We start from the raw sequence: 20,213 nt of genomic DNA, 5'->3' as shown, positions 1-20,213 counted from the left end.
CCCCTTCTTCGCTACTTTCCAGTGGTGCTGCAGATCAAGGCTTACTTAGCTAAGCAGATTTAGAGCATTAAGCCTGGAGGCTGGACGTTATTGGTAGGCTTTAAAGATGGACAGACCATATGACAGGAAACATTGATTGGTACAGTGTTTACAAATCACAGGAGAGAATTTCAGATCCTGAGTCCAAGACTGATGCGATCCCTATAGGCCTCCCCGTTTGCTACCATGCTCAGGCTGGGCTTTGCCTGGGCGTCTCAAGGTCCAGCTTCTATTGGAATCGGCAGCCTTAACCGACAAAAAAGCGGTCTGATTTTTAGTTTGTGGAGAGAATAATATTAAGCTCTCCTGATCCCAGGTGGCTAGTCAGAGGCCGAGTTCTGGGGCGGATCTCAGTGAGACTCGTTGCCGGGGAAAGCCGCAGCTTTGTTTCCCCGGGGAAGGGCGGACGTCCTCCGGGCGCCACTGCCGGCTCGGCGCAATGCTCTGGAGCTGCCTGGCTCCCAGAGGCGGCCGCGTCAGCCACTATCCTCCTGGCGTGGGGACGGAAGGCGCGCTCGCGCCGCGCGCGCTCCTCCCACCCGAGCCCCAGCACGCACGTTTTCCCACCGCGCGCGGTCCCCGCGTCCAGAGCCCCACGACGCGCGCCGCTGCAGAGGCGCGGCCGGCCCTCCCCGCCCTGCTTCCTCGTGCCATGCCGCCGGCCGGCCGCTGGGGTCGCTGTGCGCCCAGGGGAACACCGCCCCCTCTTCCTCCAATTCCTCCCGCCTCCTCCCTCTCCTCCTCCGCCTCCTCCCTCTCCTCCCTCTCCTCCTCACTACAGTTCCCACTCTCTGGGCAGGGGCGAGTGCGTCCGGTTTGCTGGAGCCATTCGGAAATGGCAGCTTGCGCGGTGGAGGTGTTCGGAGTCCCGGAGGACGAGGTGCGAGGGTCGCGGGGCTGCGGGGCGAGCTTCCCATCGCGCTGCCCATCAGCCGAACGGGAGGAGGCGGCGGCGGCCAGAGGGACTGCTGTCAGCGCCCTCCTCCCTCTGCGCGAGCTCCGGGAGCGCGCCGGGCGCCGTGGGGACTCCCGGGGCTGCCTGACGCGCGCAGGCGGGTGGGGTGGGGTGCGTTAGGGAGCCGCATTTTCTTCGCGAGCCTGTAGATTCTACACCCCGCTCTTCCCTGGAACAGCCGCCTTCCTTGTCATTTTCCTTCAGGAAGTGATGAGGAGGGGGGCTAGGCAGCCAGCGGCGTGAGTGCGCGGGGGCACGCGCAGCACCCCGCCTGCCCCTTCCTGCCACCCCCGGCCGAGTGTGCGTGAGCTCCGGGCGGGGGTGGGGCGGGGCGAATTTCCCTGGAGCTTAGCATCCCAGCTGTTGATTAGCCTGCTCTGGCAGAGAGGCCCGTTGGGCTTAACTTTGTGGACTTTGACCTGAAGACTTACAAGAGAATTGTCATTAGCTGTTTGGGTTATTTCTTTTAAATTTGAAATCCTTTAAAACCCCTTTACAGGAGACAGGGATGGGAAAGCAGGCAGATAGGTTTTTTTTTCCCCTTCTATTTAGCAGCAAGTGTCAAGTGTGGAAAGTTCACGCTGTGTTTCACTGGTCTTCACTGGTATTTTAAAAATTAAGCCAAAAAGTATAAATATTTAAAAGAATTTCCCACAGCTGTTCACTCAAAATTCTGTGATTTGAGAATTGTCTCTTTTTCAGCTAAATAACTTAGGCTGGTTATGCCTTAACGCTTATTAAAAATAAGGCTATTTGTAAAGAGTAGTTACATTTTAAGTGAGATGTGCCTTCCCTGTGTTATTGGTGATTGTCTCAAAAATGGGAATGGGTGGGAAATGAAAGGCTATCTAGTCTAACAGTGACAAGTTAAGTTTGGGAAAAGATTTTAAGCATTCTTGTTCATTGACTAAACTGTTATATGTACCTGTTACCAGGATTAGACCCAGTTAACTGTAAATCCTTCAGCCTAATTTAGATTGATTGCTTAGATTTTCTAAGAGTGTTGTAATAGTACCTTCTCTTAGTAACTTGGTATCTTCAAAAAACATCTTTTATAAAGTGTCTTTTACATTTCTCTTGGAAGTTCTTGGTTTATAAACAGTGGGCAACTTGCTGATGCAAGCAAGTTATCTCCGAGCGTTTTGAGAATGATTATGTGATGCAGTTAATTTCTTAGTTATTGCTACCAGAAGAGAAACAAAGTGATGGTGGACAAATGGTGGCAGCTCAGCAGTCCCTCAGGAAGGACAGTCAGTATATGGCTGAAGATAATATTCTAGCTAATGTTCCATTATTGTTCTGTAGAAGAGATCAGAGGAAAATAATGCAGTGTTGAACCTATGATAGCTTTCTTCTTATCAGTCCGATCTCCCTGCTTGCTACAATAAGTTGTTCAATGCAGATAGTCTCAAACTGGCCTCCAACCCAATCAGGCTGGCCTTGGACTTTCTTTCCCTGTTGTTGTTACTACTCAGAGGTAGGCTCTGCTATTCCAGACTTCTCATATCACCTTCTTCCAGCAGAACCAACTGATCATAGCATCTTGCATCTTCTCTCTCTCTTTTCTTTGTACAGATTTGTTTTCAGTTGTCTGCTTCTCACATCACTCTTCTGCCCAGCTGAGATAAATTGAATCATGCCAGTTGCTGGGTGGTCAGTAAGCATCTGGGACTAAGGGCCCTCTGAACTGAGGTTTTCCTGAACTGGATGAAGGATTTGTACTTCTGGGCAGTTTCACTCTGTTCACAGGGTGGGGGTCCCGGTTGTCAGCCTCATGACTCAGATTTCCCTCCCACTCCCCTGTTCACTTTTTCCACGTTGAGGAAGAGAGTGAGATAGGCAGATAAGAGACATGATGATGAAGTGTCCTCTTCTACTTCTTCCATTGTAATTTGGGTTATTCATTCGACAGACGTTTTTTAGCTATCTGTTCTGTATCATGCAGTATGCTAGGCACTAGGTACACAGAAAAAAGAGCATCTGCCTGTTTTGTGAGAAGCTCAAAGTCTAGTGGGAAAGACAAAAATCACTTGTTTTCTAGTGGAGGTCGCCATCTCATCCCTATCACTTGCCTTTTATTTTCTGGTCTGTCACAAAAGTAAAAGTGGGCTTAGAAAAGCAACCCCCCCCTTCCTTTTTTTGGAAGAAAAACGCTGCAGCTATGTCATTTTCTAAAACTCACAGACTAGTGATTATAAGTAAGATAGGTTTGATATGACAGCAAAAAGAGATGATTCTTATTTTAGATTTGAAACTGAAACAAAGAAAAATGAATAGGAATGGGATAGAAGATAGTGAGAGAAGTGTAATTTAACCAGTATATACTGAAGAGCCGCTGAGTCACACTGTATGAGCATATTGGTGCTGAAGAATGCCAAAATTTAGGTCATTATATCTCTCTCTCACTTTGGGGTGGGTTTTAGCTCTTCTTCCACATATGTGTCTTTGAGTAAGAGATGGTCCTGGCTCCATGCATAGAATTTTGCCATTAAAGAATAACAAACTAAGCAAGTATTATACTATAATTTATACCAAGTTTGCTCTGACAGTCTCTTGGGATTAACAGTAGAGGATAACTCCCGCTCAGCTGTGGTGAGGAGTGTGGTAGATATGGGGCCTGCCATTCAGCATCCCTTTCCCCTTCATTTCAGTGGACTTCCCTGTTATGCAGAGGCTGGAAAGCTAAACACCATGTTTCCCAGACTCTCTTGCACTTAGCATTCTGGAAAGAGGTTGTGAAATAGGTTTCCCAATGAGGTGCACCTACTTGAGACTGGGAAGGTGAAAATGAAGTGGGGCATAACTTCTTGCTTCCTTGGTTTTTTCTGCTGACAAGTGTAGTCATGTAGACATTGAGTTTTTCTACAAAAGTGTTTCAGTATCTGTAACTTGTTTTGTGGGTATTGATAGGAAGTTACAGAAATAGCGGTCTAGATTTGGTATGTTCTTAAAGTCAACAGATCTGGCGGTGGCTCCTGATCACCTACCTTTCTGACTCGGGTACACGTAGCAGCTTCCTGGGTAGGCCAGTTACGAGGTGTTTTCGGGTCCTCTGAAGACACAGCCTACAGCCTGCCTCTCCAGCTCTTCTAACAATTTTGGAAGCACCTAATTCCCTGTGTGAGCATCTTTCTTCTTAAAATATCTAGAGTAATTTCTGTTTCCGACAACTGAAACCTGACTGAAACAAGGAAAAGAAGGAAGGAAATAAAGAGGAAAGGGTTGAGTCTCCATCGCCAGTTTGGGAGTAGAGTTTGCACATACAGAAGAATGGATGCCTCTCATGCCGACAGCTGCGACAATGCGTAAGAAACAGGATAACAAAGAAGTGCATATTCTGACACTTCTAGACCCACTAACACTGAGCAGAAGCAGACCCTGCCTATCCTGGCATTGTACTGAGCCTGAGAACAAAGTTCCCAGCCTATATTCACTGCACACAAAGAAGGAGAAGCACAGTGTGAGCAGCAACTGCGTTAGTATCTAACCCAATCTTTCATGTGTTGTTTTTGCCATTATGGCTTTTTTGCAACTTTTTAATTCCGGCATCATTCTAAAGTATTTTTTGTGGGTTTCCATGGGAACAAAGAAGTAGATATAGTTTATTTTTAATAGTTTGCTTTTTAGTTATTTAAAGCCAACAGAAAAGTTGGAAGTACAGTACGAAGAACTCCAAATCCTCCTAAAGCAGATTCTCCAACTGTTGATATTTCACCACAGTTGTTCGATAACCCTTTTTTTTTTTTTTTTTTGCCATTTTCATTAGTGTTTTTGGAACCATTTGAGGGCAATCTGCAGACACGATTCCCCATCACGACTAAATACTCTAGTGTGTATTTTCCTAAAAGAAGAATGCTTTCCTGCATAACAGCCATCCAACCCTCTAAGCCAGGAAGTCAGCAGTGTTACGACACTACCATCCAATCCATAGATCCCATTCAATCTTTGACCAGTGTTCTAATAATTTCTCTTCTTCCTTCACGGTCCAAGATCCCATCTAGGAGTGTATGTTGCATGTACTTTGTATCAGTTCCTCAGTCTTTCTTATCCTTAACAGTTGTAAGGAGTACAGGCTGTATAACCTATTGATGTTTCTCAACCTGGATCTGTTTACTGTTTCCTCATGATCATGTCAAGGCCACACTTTTGGGGCAGGAATCACAGAGATGATACTGTGTTCTTCTCAGTGTATTGTTTCGGGGGTACATGATTTTGGCTTGTCTCATGACTGTGGTTGATAACCTTGATCACTTGGTAATTTTGGCGTCTGCCAGGTTTCTTCTTGGTATTTTCACCGTTTTTCCCTTTATAATTGATTGGTATTTTGTGGGGACGTATTCAGAGATTATGCTAGTATCCTATCCCTCATTCATCAGATCTCCATCCACTAGTTTTACTACCCATCGATGATGACTTCCACCTGAAACAAATGCCACTATTTTTTTATTTCCATTTTTATTAATTGGCATTCTGTGTTAAGAAGAGCCTTCCCTTTCTTGGCCATTTGTTTATCCATTTATTTATTTTTTTGTGTCAGCATGGACTTGTAGAATCCCACCCTATTCAATGGGTTGTAATTAATTTCTATCCTTAAATTTTTTTGGCTCACATTATTTCAGTTTGGCCAGTGGAAGCCCTTGCAGGGAGGTTCCTATGTTCTTGTGACAAGTCCACATCATTCTTTTGAGCTCTTCATTACTTTTTTGGCGAAGATGTTCCAAGATCCTCTTGTATTTTGTCTGGCCCGGCACTGTCGGAGATCAGCCATTTCTCCTAGAAACATTGATTACTTTTAGTAGGATATGGTTTTTAGAAGCCAAGATCTGTGTGCTCACTGTGCTCAGTGCTACTGGATGCCATTGCTCTTCAGCCATCTCAGCAGAGAGAGCTGAAATGTATGTGTGTGCCACACATATATACATATATAAGTCAACACATAAATCTATAGCTATTTCTGTATCAATCTCTATTCATATATCTAAAAATAATTAATTCATATAAGTGTCTCCAATTCAAATCTAATATTGTACTTCAGGGTTCTTTCTAGTCATAAGTACCTCCTCTAAAAATGAAAATGCTGAGTTTCATTATTCTCAATACATTTACTTATGTGCTCAGTCCATTTACTTATGTTTTCGGTGTAACTAGTTTCCCAGTCATGCAGGTATCTCCTCTGTCTGCACTCCTGCACCCCACTTTCAGCTCCCTGCATCCTTGGGTGCCAGTGGGAGTACTGCTGTGTATGTCTATGCAACACTCTCCTCCTCTCCTCTGAGTCCCATGCCAGTGGGCATGCTCCTGAAGCCTCTCTGTATGACACCTCCCTCTTTGCCTCAGTGCCCCATGCAGGTGGGCATGCTGACTGTGCATCTCCATGAAACTCCCTGCTTCCCCCAAACTCTGCCTCAGGCCTGCCATGGACTCCTCTGCACCAGGAAGAGAAGAGGAAAAAGGACTACAGTCTTTTTTAACAGCTAACTATTAGCAATTCATATGTCATATAGGAATAGAATCTCAGAGGCACCTTTTAAATACATTGCTTAGGGTGAGCAGGGGTATAAAAAATGGAATTTGACTAGGTTGTAATTCTGGCCCTGCCACTTACAGGTCATCTGGCATAAGTTTTTGACATCTTTCAGAGCAGGATTTTTTTTTCACATCTTTATTGGAGTGTAATTGCGTTAGTATCTGCTATATAACAGTGAATCAGCTATACGTATACATATATCACCATATCCCCTCCCTCTAGAGCCTCCCTCCCACCTCCCTATCCCACCCCTCTAGGTGGTCACAAAGCATGAACTGATCTCCCTGTGCTATGCGGCTGCTTCCCACTAGCTATCTATTTTACATTTGGTAGTGTATATATGTCCATGCCACTCTCTCACTTCATCCCAGCTTACCCTTCCCCGTCCCTGTGTCCTCAAGTCCGTTCTCTACATCTGCATCTTTATTCCTGTCCTGACCCTAGGTGCTTCAGAACCTTTTTTTTTGTTGTTTTATTTATTTATTTTGCTGTACACGGGCCTCTCACTGTTGTGGCCTCTCCCGTTGCGGTCCGGACGCGCAGGCTCAGCGGCCATGGCTCACACACAGGCCCAGCCGCTCCTCGGCATGTGGGATCTTCCCGGACCGGGGCACGAACCCACGTCCCCTGCATCGGCAGGTGGACTCTCAACCACTGCGCCACCAGGGAAGCCCAGAACCTTTTTTTTTAAATTCCATATATATATGTTAGCATACGGTATTTGTTTTTCTCTTTCTGACTTCACTCTGTATGATAGACTCTAGGTCCATCCACCTCACTAGAAATAACTCAATTTCGTTTCTTTTTATGGCTGATTTTTTGATTGGGTTGTTTTTTTTGATATTGAGCTGCATGAGCTGCTTGTATATTTTGGAGATTAATCCTTTGTCAGTTGTTTCATTTGCAAATTTTTCTCCCGTTCTGAGGATTTTCTTTTCATCTTGTTTATGTTTTCCTTGGCTGTGCAAAAGCTTTTAAGTTTCATTAGGTCCTATTTGTTTACTTTTGTTTTTATTTCCATTTCTCTAGGAGGTGGGTCAAAAAGGATCTTGCTGTGGTTTATGTCATGAAGTGTTCTGCCTGTGTTTTCCTGTAAGAGGTTTATAGTATCTAGACTTACATTTAGGTCTTTAATCCATTTTGAGTTTGTTTGTTTGTTTGTTTTTTGCAGTACACTGGCCTCTTACTGTTGTGGCCTCTCCCATTGCGGAGCACAGGCTCCAGACGCGCAGGCTCAGCGGCCATGGCTCACGGGCCCAGCCGCTCCGCGGCATGTGGGATCTTCCCGGACCGGGGCACGAACCCGTGTCCCCTGCATTGGCAGGCGGACTCTCAACTACTGCGCCACCAGGGAAGCCTTTTTTTGAGTTTATTTTTGTATACGGTGTTAGGGAGTGTTCTAATTTCATTCTTTTACATGTAGCTGTACAGTTTTCCTAGCACCACTTATTGAAGAGGCTGTCTTTTCTCCATTGTATATTCTTCCCTCCTTTATCAAAGATAAGGTGATCATATGTGTGTGGGTTTATCTCTGGGATTTCTATCCTGTTCCATTGATCTGTATTTCTATTTTTGTGTCAGTACCATACTGTCTTGATTACTGTAGCTTTGTAGTATAGTCTGAAGTCAGGGAGCCTGATTCCTCCAGCTCCATATTTCTTTCTCAAAATTGCTTTGGTTATTCTGGGTCTTTTGTGTTTCCATACAAATTGTGAAATTTTTTGTTCTAGTTCTGTGAAAAATGCCATTGGCAGTTTGATAGGGATTGCATTGAATCTGTACATTGCTTTGGGTAGTAGAGCCATTTTCACAATGTTGATTCTTCCAATCCAAGAGCATGGTATATCTCTCCATCTATTTGTGTCATCTTTAATTTCTTTCATCAGTGTCTTATAGTTTTCTGCATACAGGTCTTTTGTCTCCTTAGGTAGGTTTATTCCTAGCTATTTTATTCTTTTCGTTGCAATGGTAAATGGGAGTATTTCCTTAATTTCTCTTTCAGATTTTTCATCATTAGTGTATAGGAATGCAGGAGATTTCTGTGCATTAATTTTGTATCCTGCTACTTTACCAAATTCATTGATTAGCTCTAGTAGTTTTCTGGTAGCGTCTTTAGGATTCTCTATGTATAGTATCATGTCATCTGCAAACAGTGACAGTTTTACTTCTTTTCCGATTTGGATTCCTTTTATTTCTTTTTCATCTCTGATTGCTGTGGCTGAAACTTCCAGAACTGTGTTGAATAATAGTGGTGAGAGTGGGCATCCTTGTCTTGTTCCTGATCTTAGTGGAAATGGTTTCAGCTTTTCACCTTTGAGAATGATGTTGGCTGTGGATTTGTCATATATGGCCTTTATTATATTGAGATAAATTCACTCTATGCCTACTTTCTGGAGAGTTTTTTTTTTATCATAAATGGTGTTGAATTTTGTTGAAAGCTTTTTCTTCATCTATTGAGAAGATCATATGGTTTTTATCCTTCAGTTTGTTAATATGGTATATCACATTGTTTGATTTCTGTATACTGAAGAATCCTTGCCTTACTGGGGTAAACCCCACTTGATCATGGTGTATGAGCCTTTTAATGTAGAGCAGGATATTTAATTCAGTTGATTTGCCTGTCTCCTAGCTATGTCTGTTGTTAAGAATGTTCTACAGCACCTGGAGACATGTAAGATTGCTGATTTGAATTGCTAAACCCACTGTTCTACTGAATCGATGTTACTGACCTCTTCCTTCTTGAAGCTTCTATTTAGTCTGGTTCCCATCTCAATCCTGTTGAAGTTTTAAGAGGATAAATGAATGTAAGGCTAAGAGGTCTGCAGATAAATGACAGGAGGAAGGCACAGCACAGACAAATGGTAAAAGGGTTTGATAAAACTTTTATGGAATAAATATGTCTGTAGCTCAACATAACCTCCTGGCCTGACCCAAATGTCTGGCTTCCCTCGTGTGAGCCATGTTGGGGCAATGAAGAGAGTAATGTGAACAAACAATCATGTTAGTGCATATGGATGCCTTAATGAAGATATCCTCTTTCAGAGTAAAAGAGTCAATTGAAATATAATCATAGCTGCCTTTAATTGAATGCTTGCTATATGCTGGGCTCCAGGTTCTGTGTTCTCAATGCTTTGGCTGTAATTGTCATAACAGTCCTGCAAAACTAGGTAATGCTCTCCCCATTTTACAGATAGGAAATCTGAGATTGGGATTTGCTCAAGGACTTATCTCAGTAGGTAGCAGATCTGGGATCGAAACCCAGAACTCTTTTGTAACAAAGACATGGTCTTTCCTCTGTCCTACTGCACATAGTTGCTCAAATAAAAGAATTTAACAGAAGAGATTCTTTCTCAGCAAGATGATGAATGGAACATGTGCAAAATTAACTTGTAATTGTTCCTCTGTTCTTCCAGATCTTCTGTCTTTTTTTTTTTTTCTTGTAGCTTTTAGGTGGACCTATGAAGTACTTGAATTCTGTATTTGCTTGACAAATATTTGTTGAACTCTTACTATATGTAAGGTGTTTGAGTCAGGCTATGAGGCTATAACGATGGACAGCAGACTTCACTGAATTTACAGCCTAGAGGGAGAAGGGCCATTAAATATGTAATCACACATCAATGTTTTATAAATGTTTTGAAGGAAAAGGAGTGTAAGATAAAAATATATAACAGGAAAGAAAAGAATCTTATATGGAGGAGGGGAGAGAGTATGAGGAAAAGCTGAGGAAGTAGACTAAGGATGGATAGGAGTTAGCCAGGCAGTGGAGGAAAAAAGCCTTCTAGGTAAATAGAACTGCATGTGTAAAAGATGAAATGGAGTGGAACATAAAGAAGGCTAGAGTGTTGGAGAGAGAGGGATGGTATCAGGAGGTGAATCTGTAGAGGAGAGGAGAGCAGAACCCAGTCAGGCAGGGCCTGAAGGCTGTTTATTAAGGATTTTGTATTGGATCCCAAGTGGAATGGAAGCTCACTAAATGTCTGTGTGAGCATACACACATCATCATCATTATCATCATTAACACTGCTATTTTTTTATAATTTTTTTCCTCATGTAGTTAACATTTTCTTTGCTTGTTATTTCTTCATTTCTTCCTGCCCCTCTGACTTTCCATCTGTGATAACTTTTTTTCTGCCTGAAGTACATCCTCTAGAATTTCTTTCAGTGAATGTTTCCTGCTAATGAACTTCCTTGGTTTTTGTTTTTGGCTGAAAATGACACATCTTTGCCTGCAATTTACAACCTTTCCATTTTGCTTTCAAAAGTCAGTAAAGCTGTCTTGTGAGTGGAAGGGGAAGATTCCAGCTTTAGTGAAGAGCCCTGATCTGCTTGAGGATAATGTCTCTTTTTTGATTAAGAAAAAGATGTTTCATTTTTGTTTCTTTTTTACTCATTTGGGTACTATCCAGAATTCTGTTAATAATACTTTTAATATCATGATTCTAAAATTACTTAAGAGTTTGGTCTCTAGTTGCAACATACATGTTCTTCATTTTCAAAGATGATGTGAGGTGTGATCTCTGCTTATGGATGTGATTGAAGAGAGCTGTTTGGACAATTTTCTATCATAAATTTCTAAAATGAAGTTAAATGAATGCAAATATGCAAATAAGCGGCATTTCTTATTTAATTTTCTGAAAGAATCTTAAATCACTGTAGCTTTACATCATTTAACCACAGCATCTAAAGTAAGTAGTTCTCATCTTTGTGGTGGGAGATGGAAGGATAAAGTTTAAAAGTTGAATGTATCTGTGACTGCAAGTTATCATCCCCTGGAATTGTTTTTAGTTAATGCTTGCTAAAAACAAGAGACTTCTGGGGGATAGTTTCAGTAGAGGCTAACATGGATGATTTTAAGTCAGGAGCTCCACAAATATGGATTAACTTTTTTAGAGAGGTATATGATAATTTCTTTCCTCAATTAAGGTCATTTACAAATTATAAACACTTGTCTGCACTTAGAAAAGGTAAGATTATTTGCTGAGGGCACCTTTGATTATACTTTACCACTTGAAAAAAATTTTACTTATTAAGTCATCAGAGAAAAGATTTCTGATTTTCAGAATCAGTCCTACTATAAAGTATAGCCACTTTCCAGTCAACTGGTATAGGATAATTCAGCTGTAGGGCCAATAGAATATTTTAATTGGCCTAATTATTCAATGATCTTACAAGAAAAAAATGGTAGTTCTGTAAATCTCTTCAGATTTTTGGAAATCAATTCCCACAGAAAACTGAAATTTCAGTTTATGTTTTCCTCTCTGATTTTCAATTCTATCTTTATTTCTGATACTTGAGGATTTCTCTTCTTACTTGCAGGATCAGCTGTATATTTAATTATATTTGGTGATGGAGGAAAGTTATAAAATATCTAGCATCTCTAGTCAAGGATTTTTGTATTATCTGAATTTGTCATCTGATTTTTGAAGCTGATAGAATATTTCTGTTATCATATTTATTCAATGAAACCTCCAGGAATAAGGGTGGGTCTAAGTATTTAGAAATGGAAGAAGATTGAAATAAATACCCTATGATATGTATATTTTCCCCCACCCAGATCTCTCCTCAGAAAAGAGTATGACCTACTACTTGCTGATGGAATAATTTTATTATTTTTAAAAATTTTTATACAGTTTTGAAAGGTTACTTTCCATTTAGTTATTACAGAATATTGGCTATATTCCCCATGATATACAGTACATCCTTGAGCCTATCTTACACCCAATAGTTTGTGTCCCACACTCTTATATTGCCTCTCCCTGCCTCTCCCCACTGGTAACCACTAGTTTGTTCTCTATATCTGTCTGCTTCTTTTTTGTTTTATTCAGTAGTTTGTTGTATTTTTTAGATTCCACATATAAGTGATATCAAACAGTATTTTTCTTTCTCTGTGTGACTTATTTCACTTAGCATAATGCCCTGCAAGTCCACCCATGTTGCTGCAAATGGCAAATTTTCATTCTTTTTTATGGCTGAGTAGTATTCCATTGTGTGTGTGTGTGTGTGTGTGTGTGTGTGTGTGTGTGTGTGTGTGTTTATACCACATTTTCTTCCCATTCATCTGGCTGATGGAATAATTTTACAATAAAATCAGTTAGATTGCTATCTGTTGGGCAACATTTATTTCACATTTGTTGATCTTATAAATGCTACTGTGAATACTGTTGTACTTACGGCCTTGTGTACATGAGTGAGAGTTTATCTAGGGGTTATATCTAAAAGTGCAATTTCTGGGATATTGATTTAGAACTTTTAGTAGATATTGCCAAATATGTCTTCAAAATTATTCTTCAGTTTATACCCCCACCAACAGTGTATTAGAGTTCTCTCTTGTGCTTGCTTTGGCAGCACTTACACTAGAGGCCTCTTTTATTACTGGTGAAATTGAGGATCTTTTTATGTGTTTATTGGCCATTCTCTATGATTTCTTGTATTATGTTGTTTAAACTTCACTTAGTGGCTTTTAGGAGTTCTTTATATAATCTGGATAATCATAATTTGTCCATGGTGTATATATTTTAGATATTTCCACCCTGTGTGTCCCCTTGTCTTTTCATTTTGTTCATGGCATCTTTTTCCATATGAAATATATAAACATAATTTTAGTGTCAAATCTAACAATTTTTTCCATTAGAGTTTGTATTTTTTTAATCCTTTCCTACTCCAATGTCAGAAATATTCTAAAGTATCTTATGAAATTTTTAAAGTTTTCTTTTTCACTTTTAGAATTTGATGTATCTGCAATTTGGTTTTAGATATAGTATAAGATAGTGATCAAATGCTATAGTTTACCTCTTTACTCATTCTCACTTTTCCCTGTGAATTTTAGAATCATTTGTTAAGAGCTATGAAATAATTCAAGGAGGGGAGTTGAAATTGTATTGAATTTATAATTTACTTTGGAGAAAACAGATAATATTAAATATTTACTTCCATGAACACAGTGAATTTTTTCATTTATTTATATTTTTCTTATTTTCTTCAATAATTTACAAATTTTATCCATAAAGGTTTTGACTTTTATTAATTTTATTTGAATGTATCTAACAGTTTTGCTTACTTGTAAATTTTTAAAATGTGCATTCTGTTTTATAGTATTTTTTTACCCACCTTTTTATTTGAAAAATTTCAAATCTATGAGACAATAAAAAGAATAGTATAATGAACACTTGATTACCTGTCAGCTAGATCCATAAATTGGTAACATTTTGCTTATTCCTTTTATTTCCATACACACACACATACGCTCATGTTCAACTTTTTGTTTGCTGAGCCATTTAAGAGTAAGTTTCAGGCTTTATCTTACTTTGTCCCTAAATACTTCAATATGTATCTCTTAAAAGTAAGACATTCTTGGGCTTCCCTGGTGGCACAGTGGTTGAGAGTCCGCCTGCCGATGCAGGGGACACGGGTTCGTGCCCTGGTCCGGGAAGATCCCACATGCCGCGAGGCGGCTGGGCCCGTGAGCCATGGCCACTGAGCCTGCGCGTCTGGAGCCTGTGCTGCACAACGGGAGAGGCCACAACAGTGAGAGGCCCGTGTACTGAAAAAAAAAAAAAAAAAAAAAAAGTAAGACATTCTTATATAAAACCTCATAATACTATTATGATACCCAAGGAATTTAATGTTTCCTACATTAAAATATCAATACATTATAGTTTTATTTAATATATATTTTATTGAATGGGATTTTTAAAATAATTACCTAAGTAATTATTACAAATGATTATGAACTCTGAATTTTGTGTTATCCTGTACCTAGCAACAATGATAAATCTATATCAGTTCCAATAATTTGTCTTTAGATTTTCTTGGAAGCAATGATAAATTCTTAGTCATTATAACAGTTTGGCTCCAGCTTTTTTGGCTTTTCTTTGTAGATAATCAAGTCATTACAAATAACAATATAGTTTTTATTTTCCTTTATATAGCTTTTAATCAAATTAATTCCTGAAAAATATTCTTCCCGTTAATTTTAATATCCTGTTACCTTATTTTATATATATATATATATACACACACACACACACATACATATATATATATAAAGATAATGTGTCTTGAGTAAGTTATAAATATATGAAAATAAAATATAAATTTTTGTATTTTAGGAAACTTCCCGAATTGTGAGGGTAAAGGTTATAGCTGGAATAGGCCTTGCCAAAAAGGATATCTTGGGAGCTAGGTAAGTGTAAGAAGTTGGGTTGTAATTTTAAAACTTTGTATTTATTAATTAGTTTTTTTCCAAACTTTGGTTAGATGAAAAATTGAGTAATATTATTAGTAAGCTATTGTATGAGGTAGAATAATGTTTCTAGTTGGTGGTTTACTAAATTCCTTGACATCTGAATTGCAGAGTTTGTGAACTTAGGCAAAGGTATAACTGAGAGTGGTAGTTATAAGATACATTATTGAGTTCTGTTTCTGAGAATCAGTAAAATTCTAACAGACGAATCCTTTTGCAGATAACAACCATAAACTCTGAACATATTATAAAATCCAGCAAGTTAAAGGCAGTGGAGAGTGAACAGAGCAGGTAGAGAGTCTATTGGAGAGTCCATGTTTGGAGGTGTGGAGTTGTACTGAGTGAGTCTCCAATTTTATGAATTAGTCTGAGGCCACATGGAATCAGAACATGGAAAAATTATAATATTCATAGCCTGGGAAATCAGAAGACTTACTCTGAAGAAAACATGACAATGGTGAGGATTCTGGAAGGGAAAGAACTAGAGAGGAAATTCCCAGACTATGTCCACTGACATTTTTGGCTGACCCTGAATCACACACATGATAGCAGATTCAAAACAACTCATTGGAGGACAAAAGATCTGAACAGAGATCAGGATTGCTGCCCAAGAAACAGAGCTTGTGGTTCTTGTCCAAGTAAGATAATGAATTACATGATAAAAACAAACAAATTCTCATCAAAGAGAAAGTACAGTATCCACAGTCTCCACAATTTAACATTTATAATGTCTAAGATATAATCCAAAGGTATGTAATTTATAAAAAGCCAGGAAAACGAAACACATTCACAGTAGAGAAAAGAAAATATGCTCACAATAAGTCAAAAGATTGGAAATCTCGCGAATGAAACAGAAACCATAAAAAATGAAAATTCTAGAACTGAAAAATATAATATTTGAAATTAAACTTCTTGGATGAAATTAACAGCAGAATGGAGATGACGAGGAAAAATTAATTGAACTTAAAGATAGATCAATAGAAATGATTTCCCAACCGGAGATGAGAGAGAAACAAAGATTTAAAAATTTTTCTAAATGAACAGAGCGTCAGGGACTTGTTAGATAATATTGAACAGTCTAACATACATGTACTTGGAGTCCTAGAAATAGAGGAGAGAGAATGAGGCAAAATGTTGTTTGAAGAAATAATGGCCAAATTTTTTCCAAGTTTGATGAATGACACAAGTTTATAGTACCAAAAAAACACCAAGCAGGATAAACACTGAGAAGAACATACTGAGGCACATAATAGTCAAGCTGTTGAAAACAAAGTATAAAGAAAAATTCTGACAGAAGAAACTCAGAAAATGACAAATTACATACAAGGGACCTATAATTCAGTTGAGTACTGACTTCTCACCAGAAACTATGGAGGCCAGAAGAAAATGGAACAATAGAATAGCTGTCAATCTAGAGTTCTCTACTATATTCAGTGAAAATATTCTTCAGGATGATGACAAAATAACATTTTCCGATAAAAGAAAACTGTGAGACTTTGTCATTGGCAGACCTGCACTATGATAAAAGCTAAAGGAAATTCTCCCAGCTAAAGAGGTAGATATCAGATGGAAACTCAGGTCCTCAGAAAGGAATGAAGAGCATCAGAAATGGTAAATATCTAGAAACATATGAAAGACTTTGTGCTCTTTTCATCATAATTTTTTAGAAAAAACATATGCCTGTTTATATCACAACTTACTGTTTTGTCTCATAGATGGAATACATATAACAACTATGGCATAAAGGACAGGGATGGTATGCACTATGAACCTTTTTAGTAGAGTGTACTATATTAAGTGTAAGTGGAATAAAAAGTAAGCATGTATATTGTAATACCTAGATAAATCACTAAAAAATAATGTAGGGCTTCCCTGGTGGCGCAGTGGTTGAGAGTCCGCCTGCCGATGCAGGGGACACAGGTTTGTGCCCCGGTCCGGGAAGATCCCACATGCTGCGGAGCAGCTAGGCCCGTGAGCCATGGCCGCTGAGCCTGCGCGTCTGGAGCCTGTGCTCCGCGACGAGAGAGGCCACAGCAGTGAGAGGCCCGCGTACCGCAAAAAAAATAAAAATAAAAAAACAAAAAATAATAATGTAAAGAATTATAGATTAAAAAGCAATAGAAATTTTAAAATGAAATTCTTGAAAAAATAAAATAGTTAAACAAAAGGCCAGGAAAAGAACAAATGATCAAAAAAGAGAGAGAGAGAGAGAAAGGGGAGAGGGAAGAATAGAAAACTAGTAATAATTTGATACACCTAAATCTAATCGTAACAATAATTACATTAAACATTAATGGACTAAGGTGAATATGAGGTAGAAATTATTAGAATGGATTGAAAAAGAAGACCCAGCTAAATGCTGTCTATAAATGATGCACTTAAAATATAAAGACACAAGTACGTTGAAAGAGAAGGGATGCATAGCCATACAAACAAGCATGTGAAGACTGAAGTGGATATTTTAATATCTGATAAAAGAGATTTCAACACAAAAATTATTTCCAGATATTTCACAACAATATAAGAATAAATTCATCAAGAAGATAAAAGAATCATAAAGTTGTATGTTGCTGCCAAGAGAACTTGAAAATATATGAAGCAAAAGTTGACAGAATTAGAGGGAGAGAGAAAAAAATTCCACAATCATAGTTGGAAACATTAGCTCTCTCTCAGCAGTTAATAAAACAAGATTAAAAAAAACAACAAAAACAGTAAGTTGAACAATATTATGAACTTTGATGCAAAGAACACTTCCTAACAACCGCCAAATACACATTCTTTTCAAATGTACATGGTATATTCACATTATTTATCGATTGCTGCACAACTATAATTACCTCAAACTTAGCAGCTTAGAAGAACACATTATTTATGATTTCATAGTTTCTGTGGGTCACAGAGTCTGTGCATGGTTTAACTGGGTCCTCTGCTTCAAGGTCTTGAAAATCTGCAATCAGGCATTGGCCAGGGCTATGGTTTCATCTGAGGCTTGTTTGGGGAAGCATACACTTCCAAGCTCATGTGGTTGTTGGCAGCATTCAATTCTTTCAGACTGCCAGATTGAGGGCTTCAGTTTTTTGCTGGCTGTCAGCCAGAGGCCATCCTAAGTTTCTTGTCACATGGCCTTCACATGACAGCTCACAGGATAGCAGCTTGCTTCTTCAAAGCTATCATAGGAGAGAAAGTCTCCTAGCAAGATGGGTTACAATCTTTTGTAATGTAACCACATACATTTTGTCACTTTTGATATAATTATTGGTTAGAATACACAATCCTTCCCATATTTACGAGGAGGGGAACACAAAAGGCATGAACATTAGGAGGTGGGGATAAAAGAAGCCACCCTAGAGTCTGTCTGCCATATTATGCTGGGCAATAAAACAGTAAATCAAACAAGTGCAAAATTTACATTATTTTCAAGGGCATATGGTACATTCACCAATTTAGGCGATGTGTAAGACCACAGGACAAATCTCAAGAATTTAGAAAAGATTTAAATCATATGGAGATGTTCTCTGATAACAGTGGAATTAAGTTAGAAACCAATAACATCCCAAATATTTGGAAATAAAACAATACACTTTGTTTTGTTTATAAGTCAAAGAAGGAATCAGAAGATAAATTAGAAAACATTTTGAACTGAATGAAATTAAAATATAGCAACATCAAAATTTGTGAGATGCAGCTAAAGTATTAGAGGAAAATTTATAGTTTTAAAATGTTTAACTTAGAAAAGGAGTAAGATCTAAACTTAGTAAAGGAGTAAGATCTAAATGAATGGCTTGAGTTCTGAGATTAAGAAATCAGAAAAAGAAGGGCAAATTAATTCCAAAGTAAGTAGAAGGAAGAAAATAATGATAAGGGCAGAAATTAGTGAAATAGAAAATGGACAATGATAGGAAAAAATCATTGAAATGAAAAGCTCATTCCTTGAAGGGATCAATAAAAATTTTAAACTTCAAGCTAGACCAATCAAGAGCAAAACAGAGAGAAGGCACGAATTACCATAATGGAACAAAAGCAGAGGCATTGCTATAGACCCTATGGAAATGAAAAAGACAGAAAGGGAACACTGTGCGCAACTTCATGCCAATAAAGAATCATGCACAACTTAAATGAAGTAGACAAAATCTTTGAAAGGTAGAAATTACCAAAATTGATCACAGAAGAAATAGAAAACTTCAGTAGCCCTATATTGAACCATATATAGCAATATATGATCAGGTGGGATTTTGCCTATGAATATAAGGTTTGTTCAACATTTGAAAAAAGTCAACCACTGTAAATCATCACATTAATATAGCACAGAAGGAAAAAAATGCATGATCATTTCAATAGGTGTAGAAAGTACATTTGTCAACGTTCAACACCCTTTTATGATAAAAACTCTCAACAAACTAATAATAAAATGCAGAATTAGTTTAACATATGAAAATTAATGTAGTATACCATATTAATAGAATAAAACAAAAACATGATCATTTCAATAAAAACAAAAAAAGCATCTGACAAAATTCAGTACCCAATCATGATACAAAGTCTTAGCAAACCAGGGATAGATGGGAGTTGTAGACATGATTAAGGTTTTCTGTGAGAAAGACAATAGCTAATATCATGCCCAGTGATGACAGTTTGAATGCTTAAACTTAAACTCAGGAATAAGAAGCGTTGTCTGCTCTCACATTCAGTTCAACACTGTACTGGGTGTCCTAGCCAAGTAATATGACTAGGAAAAGAAATAAAAATAATGCAGACTGAAAAGGAAGAAACTTTTTACTTGTAGACTGTCTGATCATGTACATAGAAAACCCTAAGGAATCTCAAAGAAGCTGCTAGAACTAAAATATAAGGCCACAAGATACAAAGCCAGTGTACCAAAATTAGTCATATTGTTATATCCTATCAATCAATTAACAATTGGAAAATGAATTTTTAAAATCTCTGTTTACAATAATATAAAAATTTAAAACTTAGAAATAAATTTAACAAAAGATTTGCAAGCACTGTACACTGAAAACTATAAAACATTCCTGAGTGAAACTGAAGATCTAAATCAATGGATAAATATTTTCATATTCATGGATTGGAAGATTCATTATTGTTAGAGTTGTATTTCTCTCCAAATTGAATAGATTTGGCTCAATCCCAATCAAAATCCCAGCCATGTTTTTTTTTTGGAGAAATGGATAAGCTGATTCCAGTATTGTTATGGAAAGTCAAAAGACATAGAATAGCCAAAACAATTTTGAAAAAGAAGAACATAGGTGGAAAACTTATGCTACATAATTTCAAGACTTTCTGTACAGCTATAGGTAACAAGACAAAGTAGCATTGGCATGAGAACAGATATATTGTTCAGTGGACTAGAATAAAGAGTGTAGAAGTATACACACACCCCCACACACATACACATATACATGTACATGGTCAGTTGTTTTAAGCATTAA

The 20,213-nt window shown here is 38.4% G+C and overlaps 1 protein-coding gene across 1 annotated transcript in view; it reads left to right on the top strand.

Moving 5' to 3' along the window:
- Positions 1–691: 691 nt before the first annotated feature.
- The window catches only part of NEDD4 (NEDD4 E3 ubiquitin protein ligase), a 158,408-nt gene continuing 138,886 nt past the window's right edge, over positions 692–20,213 (top strand). The window contains exons 1-2 of the mRNA XM_029239278.1: positions 692–919; positions 14,633–14,706. Coding sequence (XP_029095111.1) covers positions 692–919; positions 14,633–14,706 — 302 coding nt within the window. The remainder of the gene's footprint in view (positions 920–14,632; positions 14,707–20,213) is intronic.

This window comes from Monodon monoceros, unplaced genomic scaffold, assembly GCF_005190385.1.
Source record: "Monodon monoceros isolate NGI ecotype Baffin Bay Population unplaced genomic scaffold, NGI_Narwhal_1 Super_Scaffold_21, whole genome shotgun sequence".
Taxonomy (NCBI): domain Eukaryota; kingdom Metazoa; phylum Chordata; class Mammalia; order Artiodactyla; family Monodontidae; genus Monodon; species Monodon monoceros.
The sequence above is the reverse complement of the archived record's forward strand: the minus strand, read 5'-3'. Positions and strand labels throughout refer to the sequence as shown.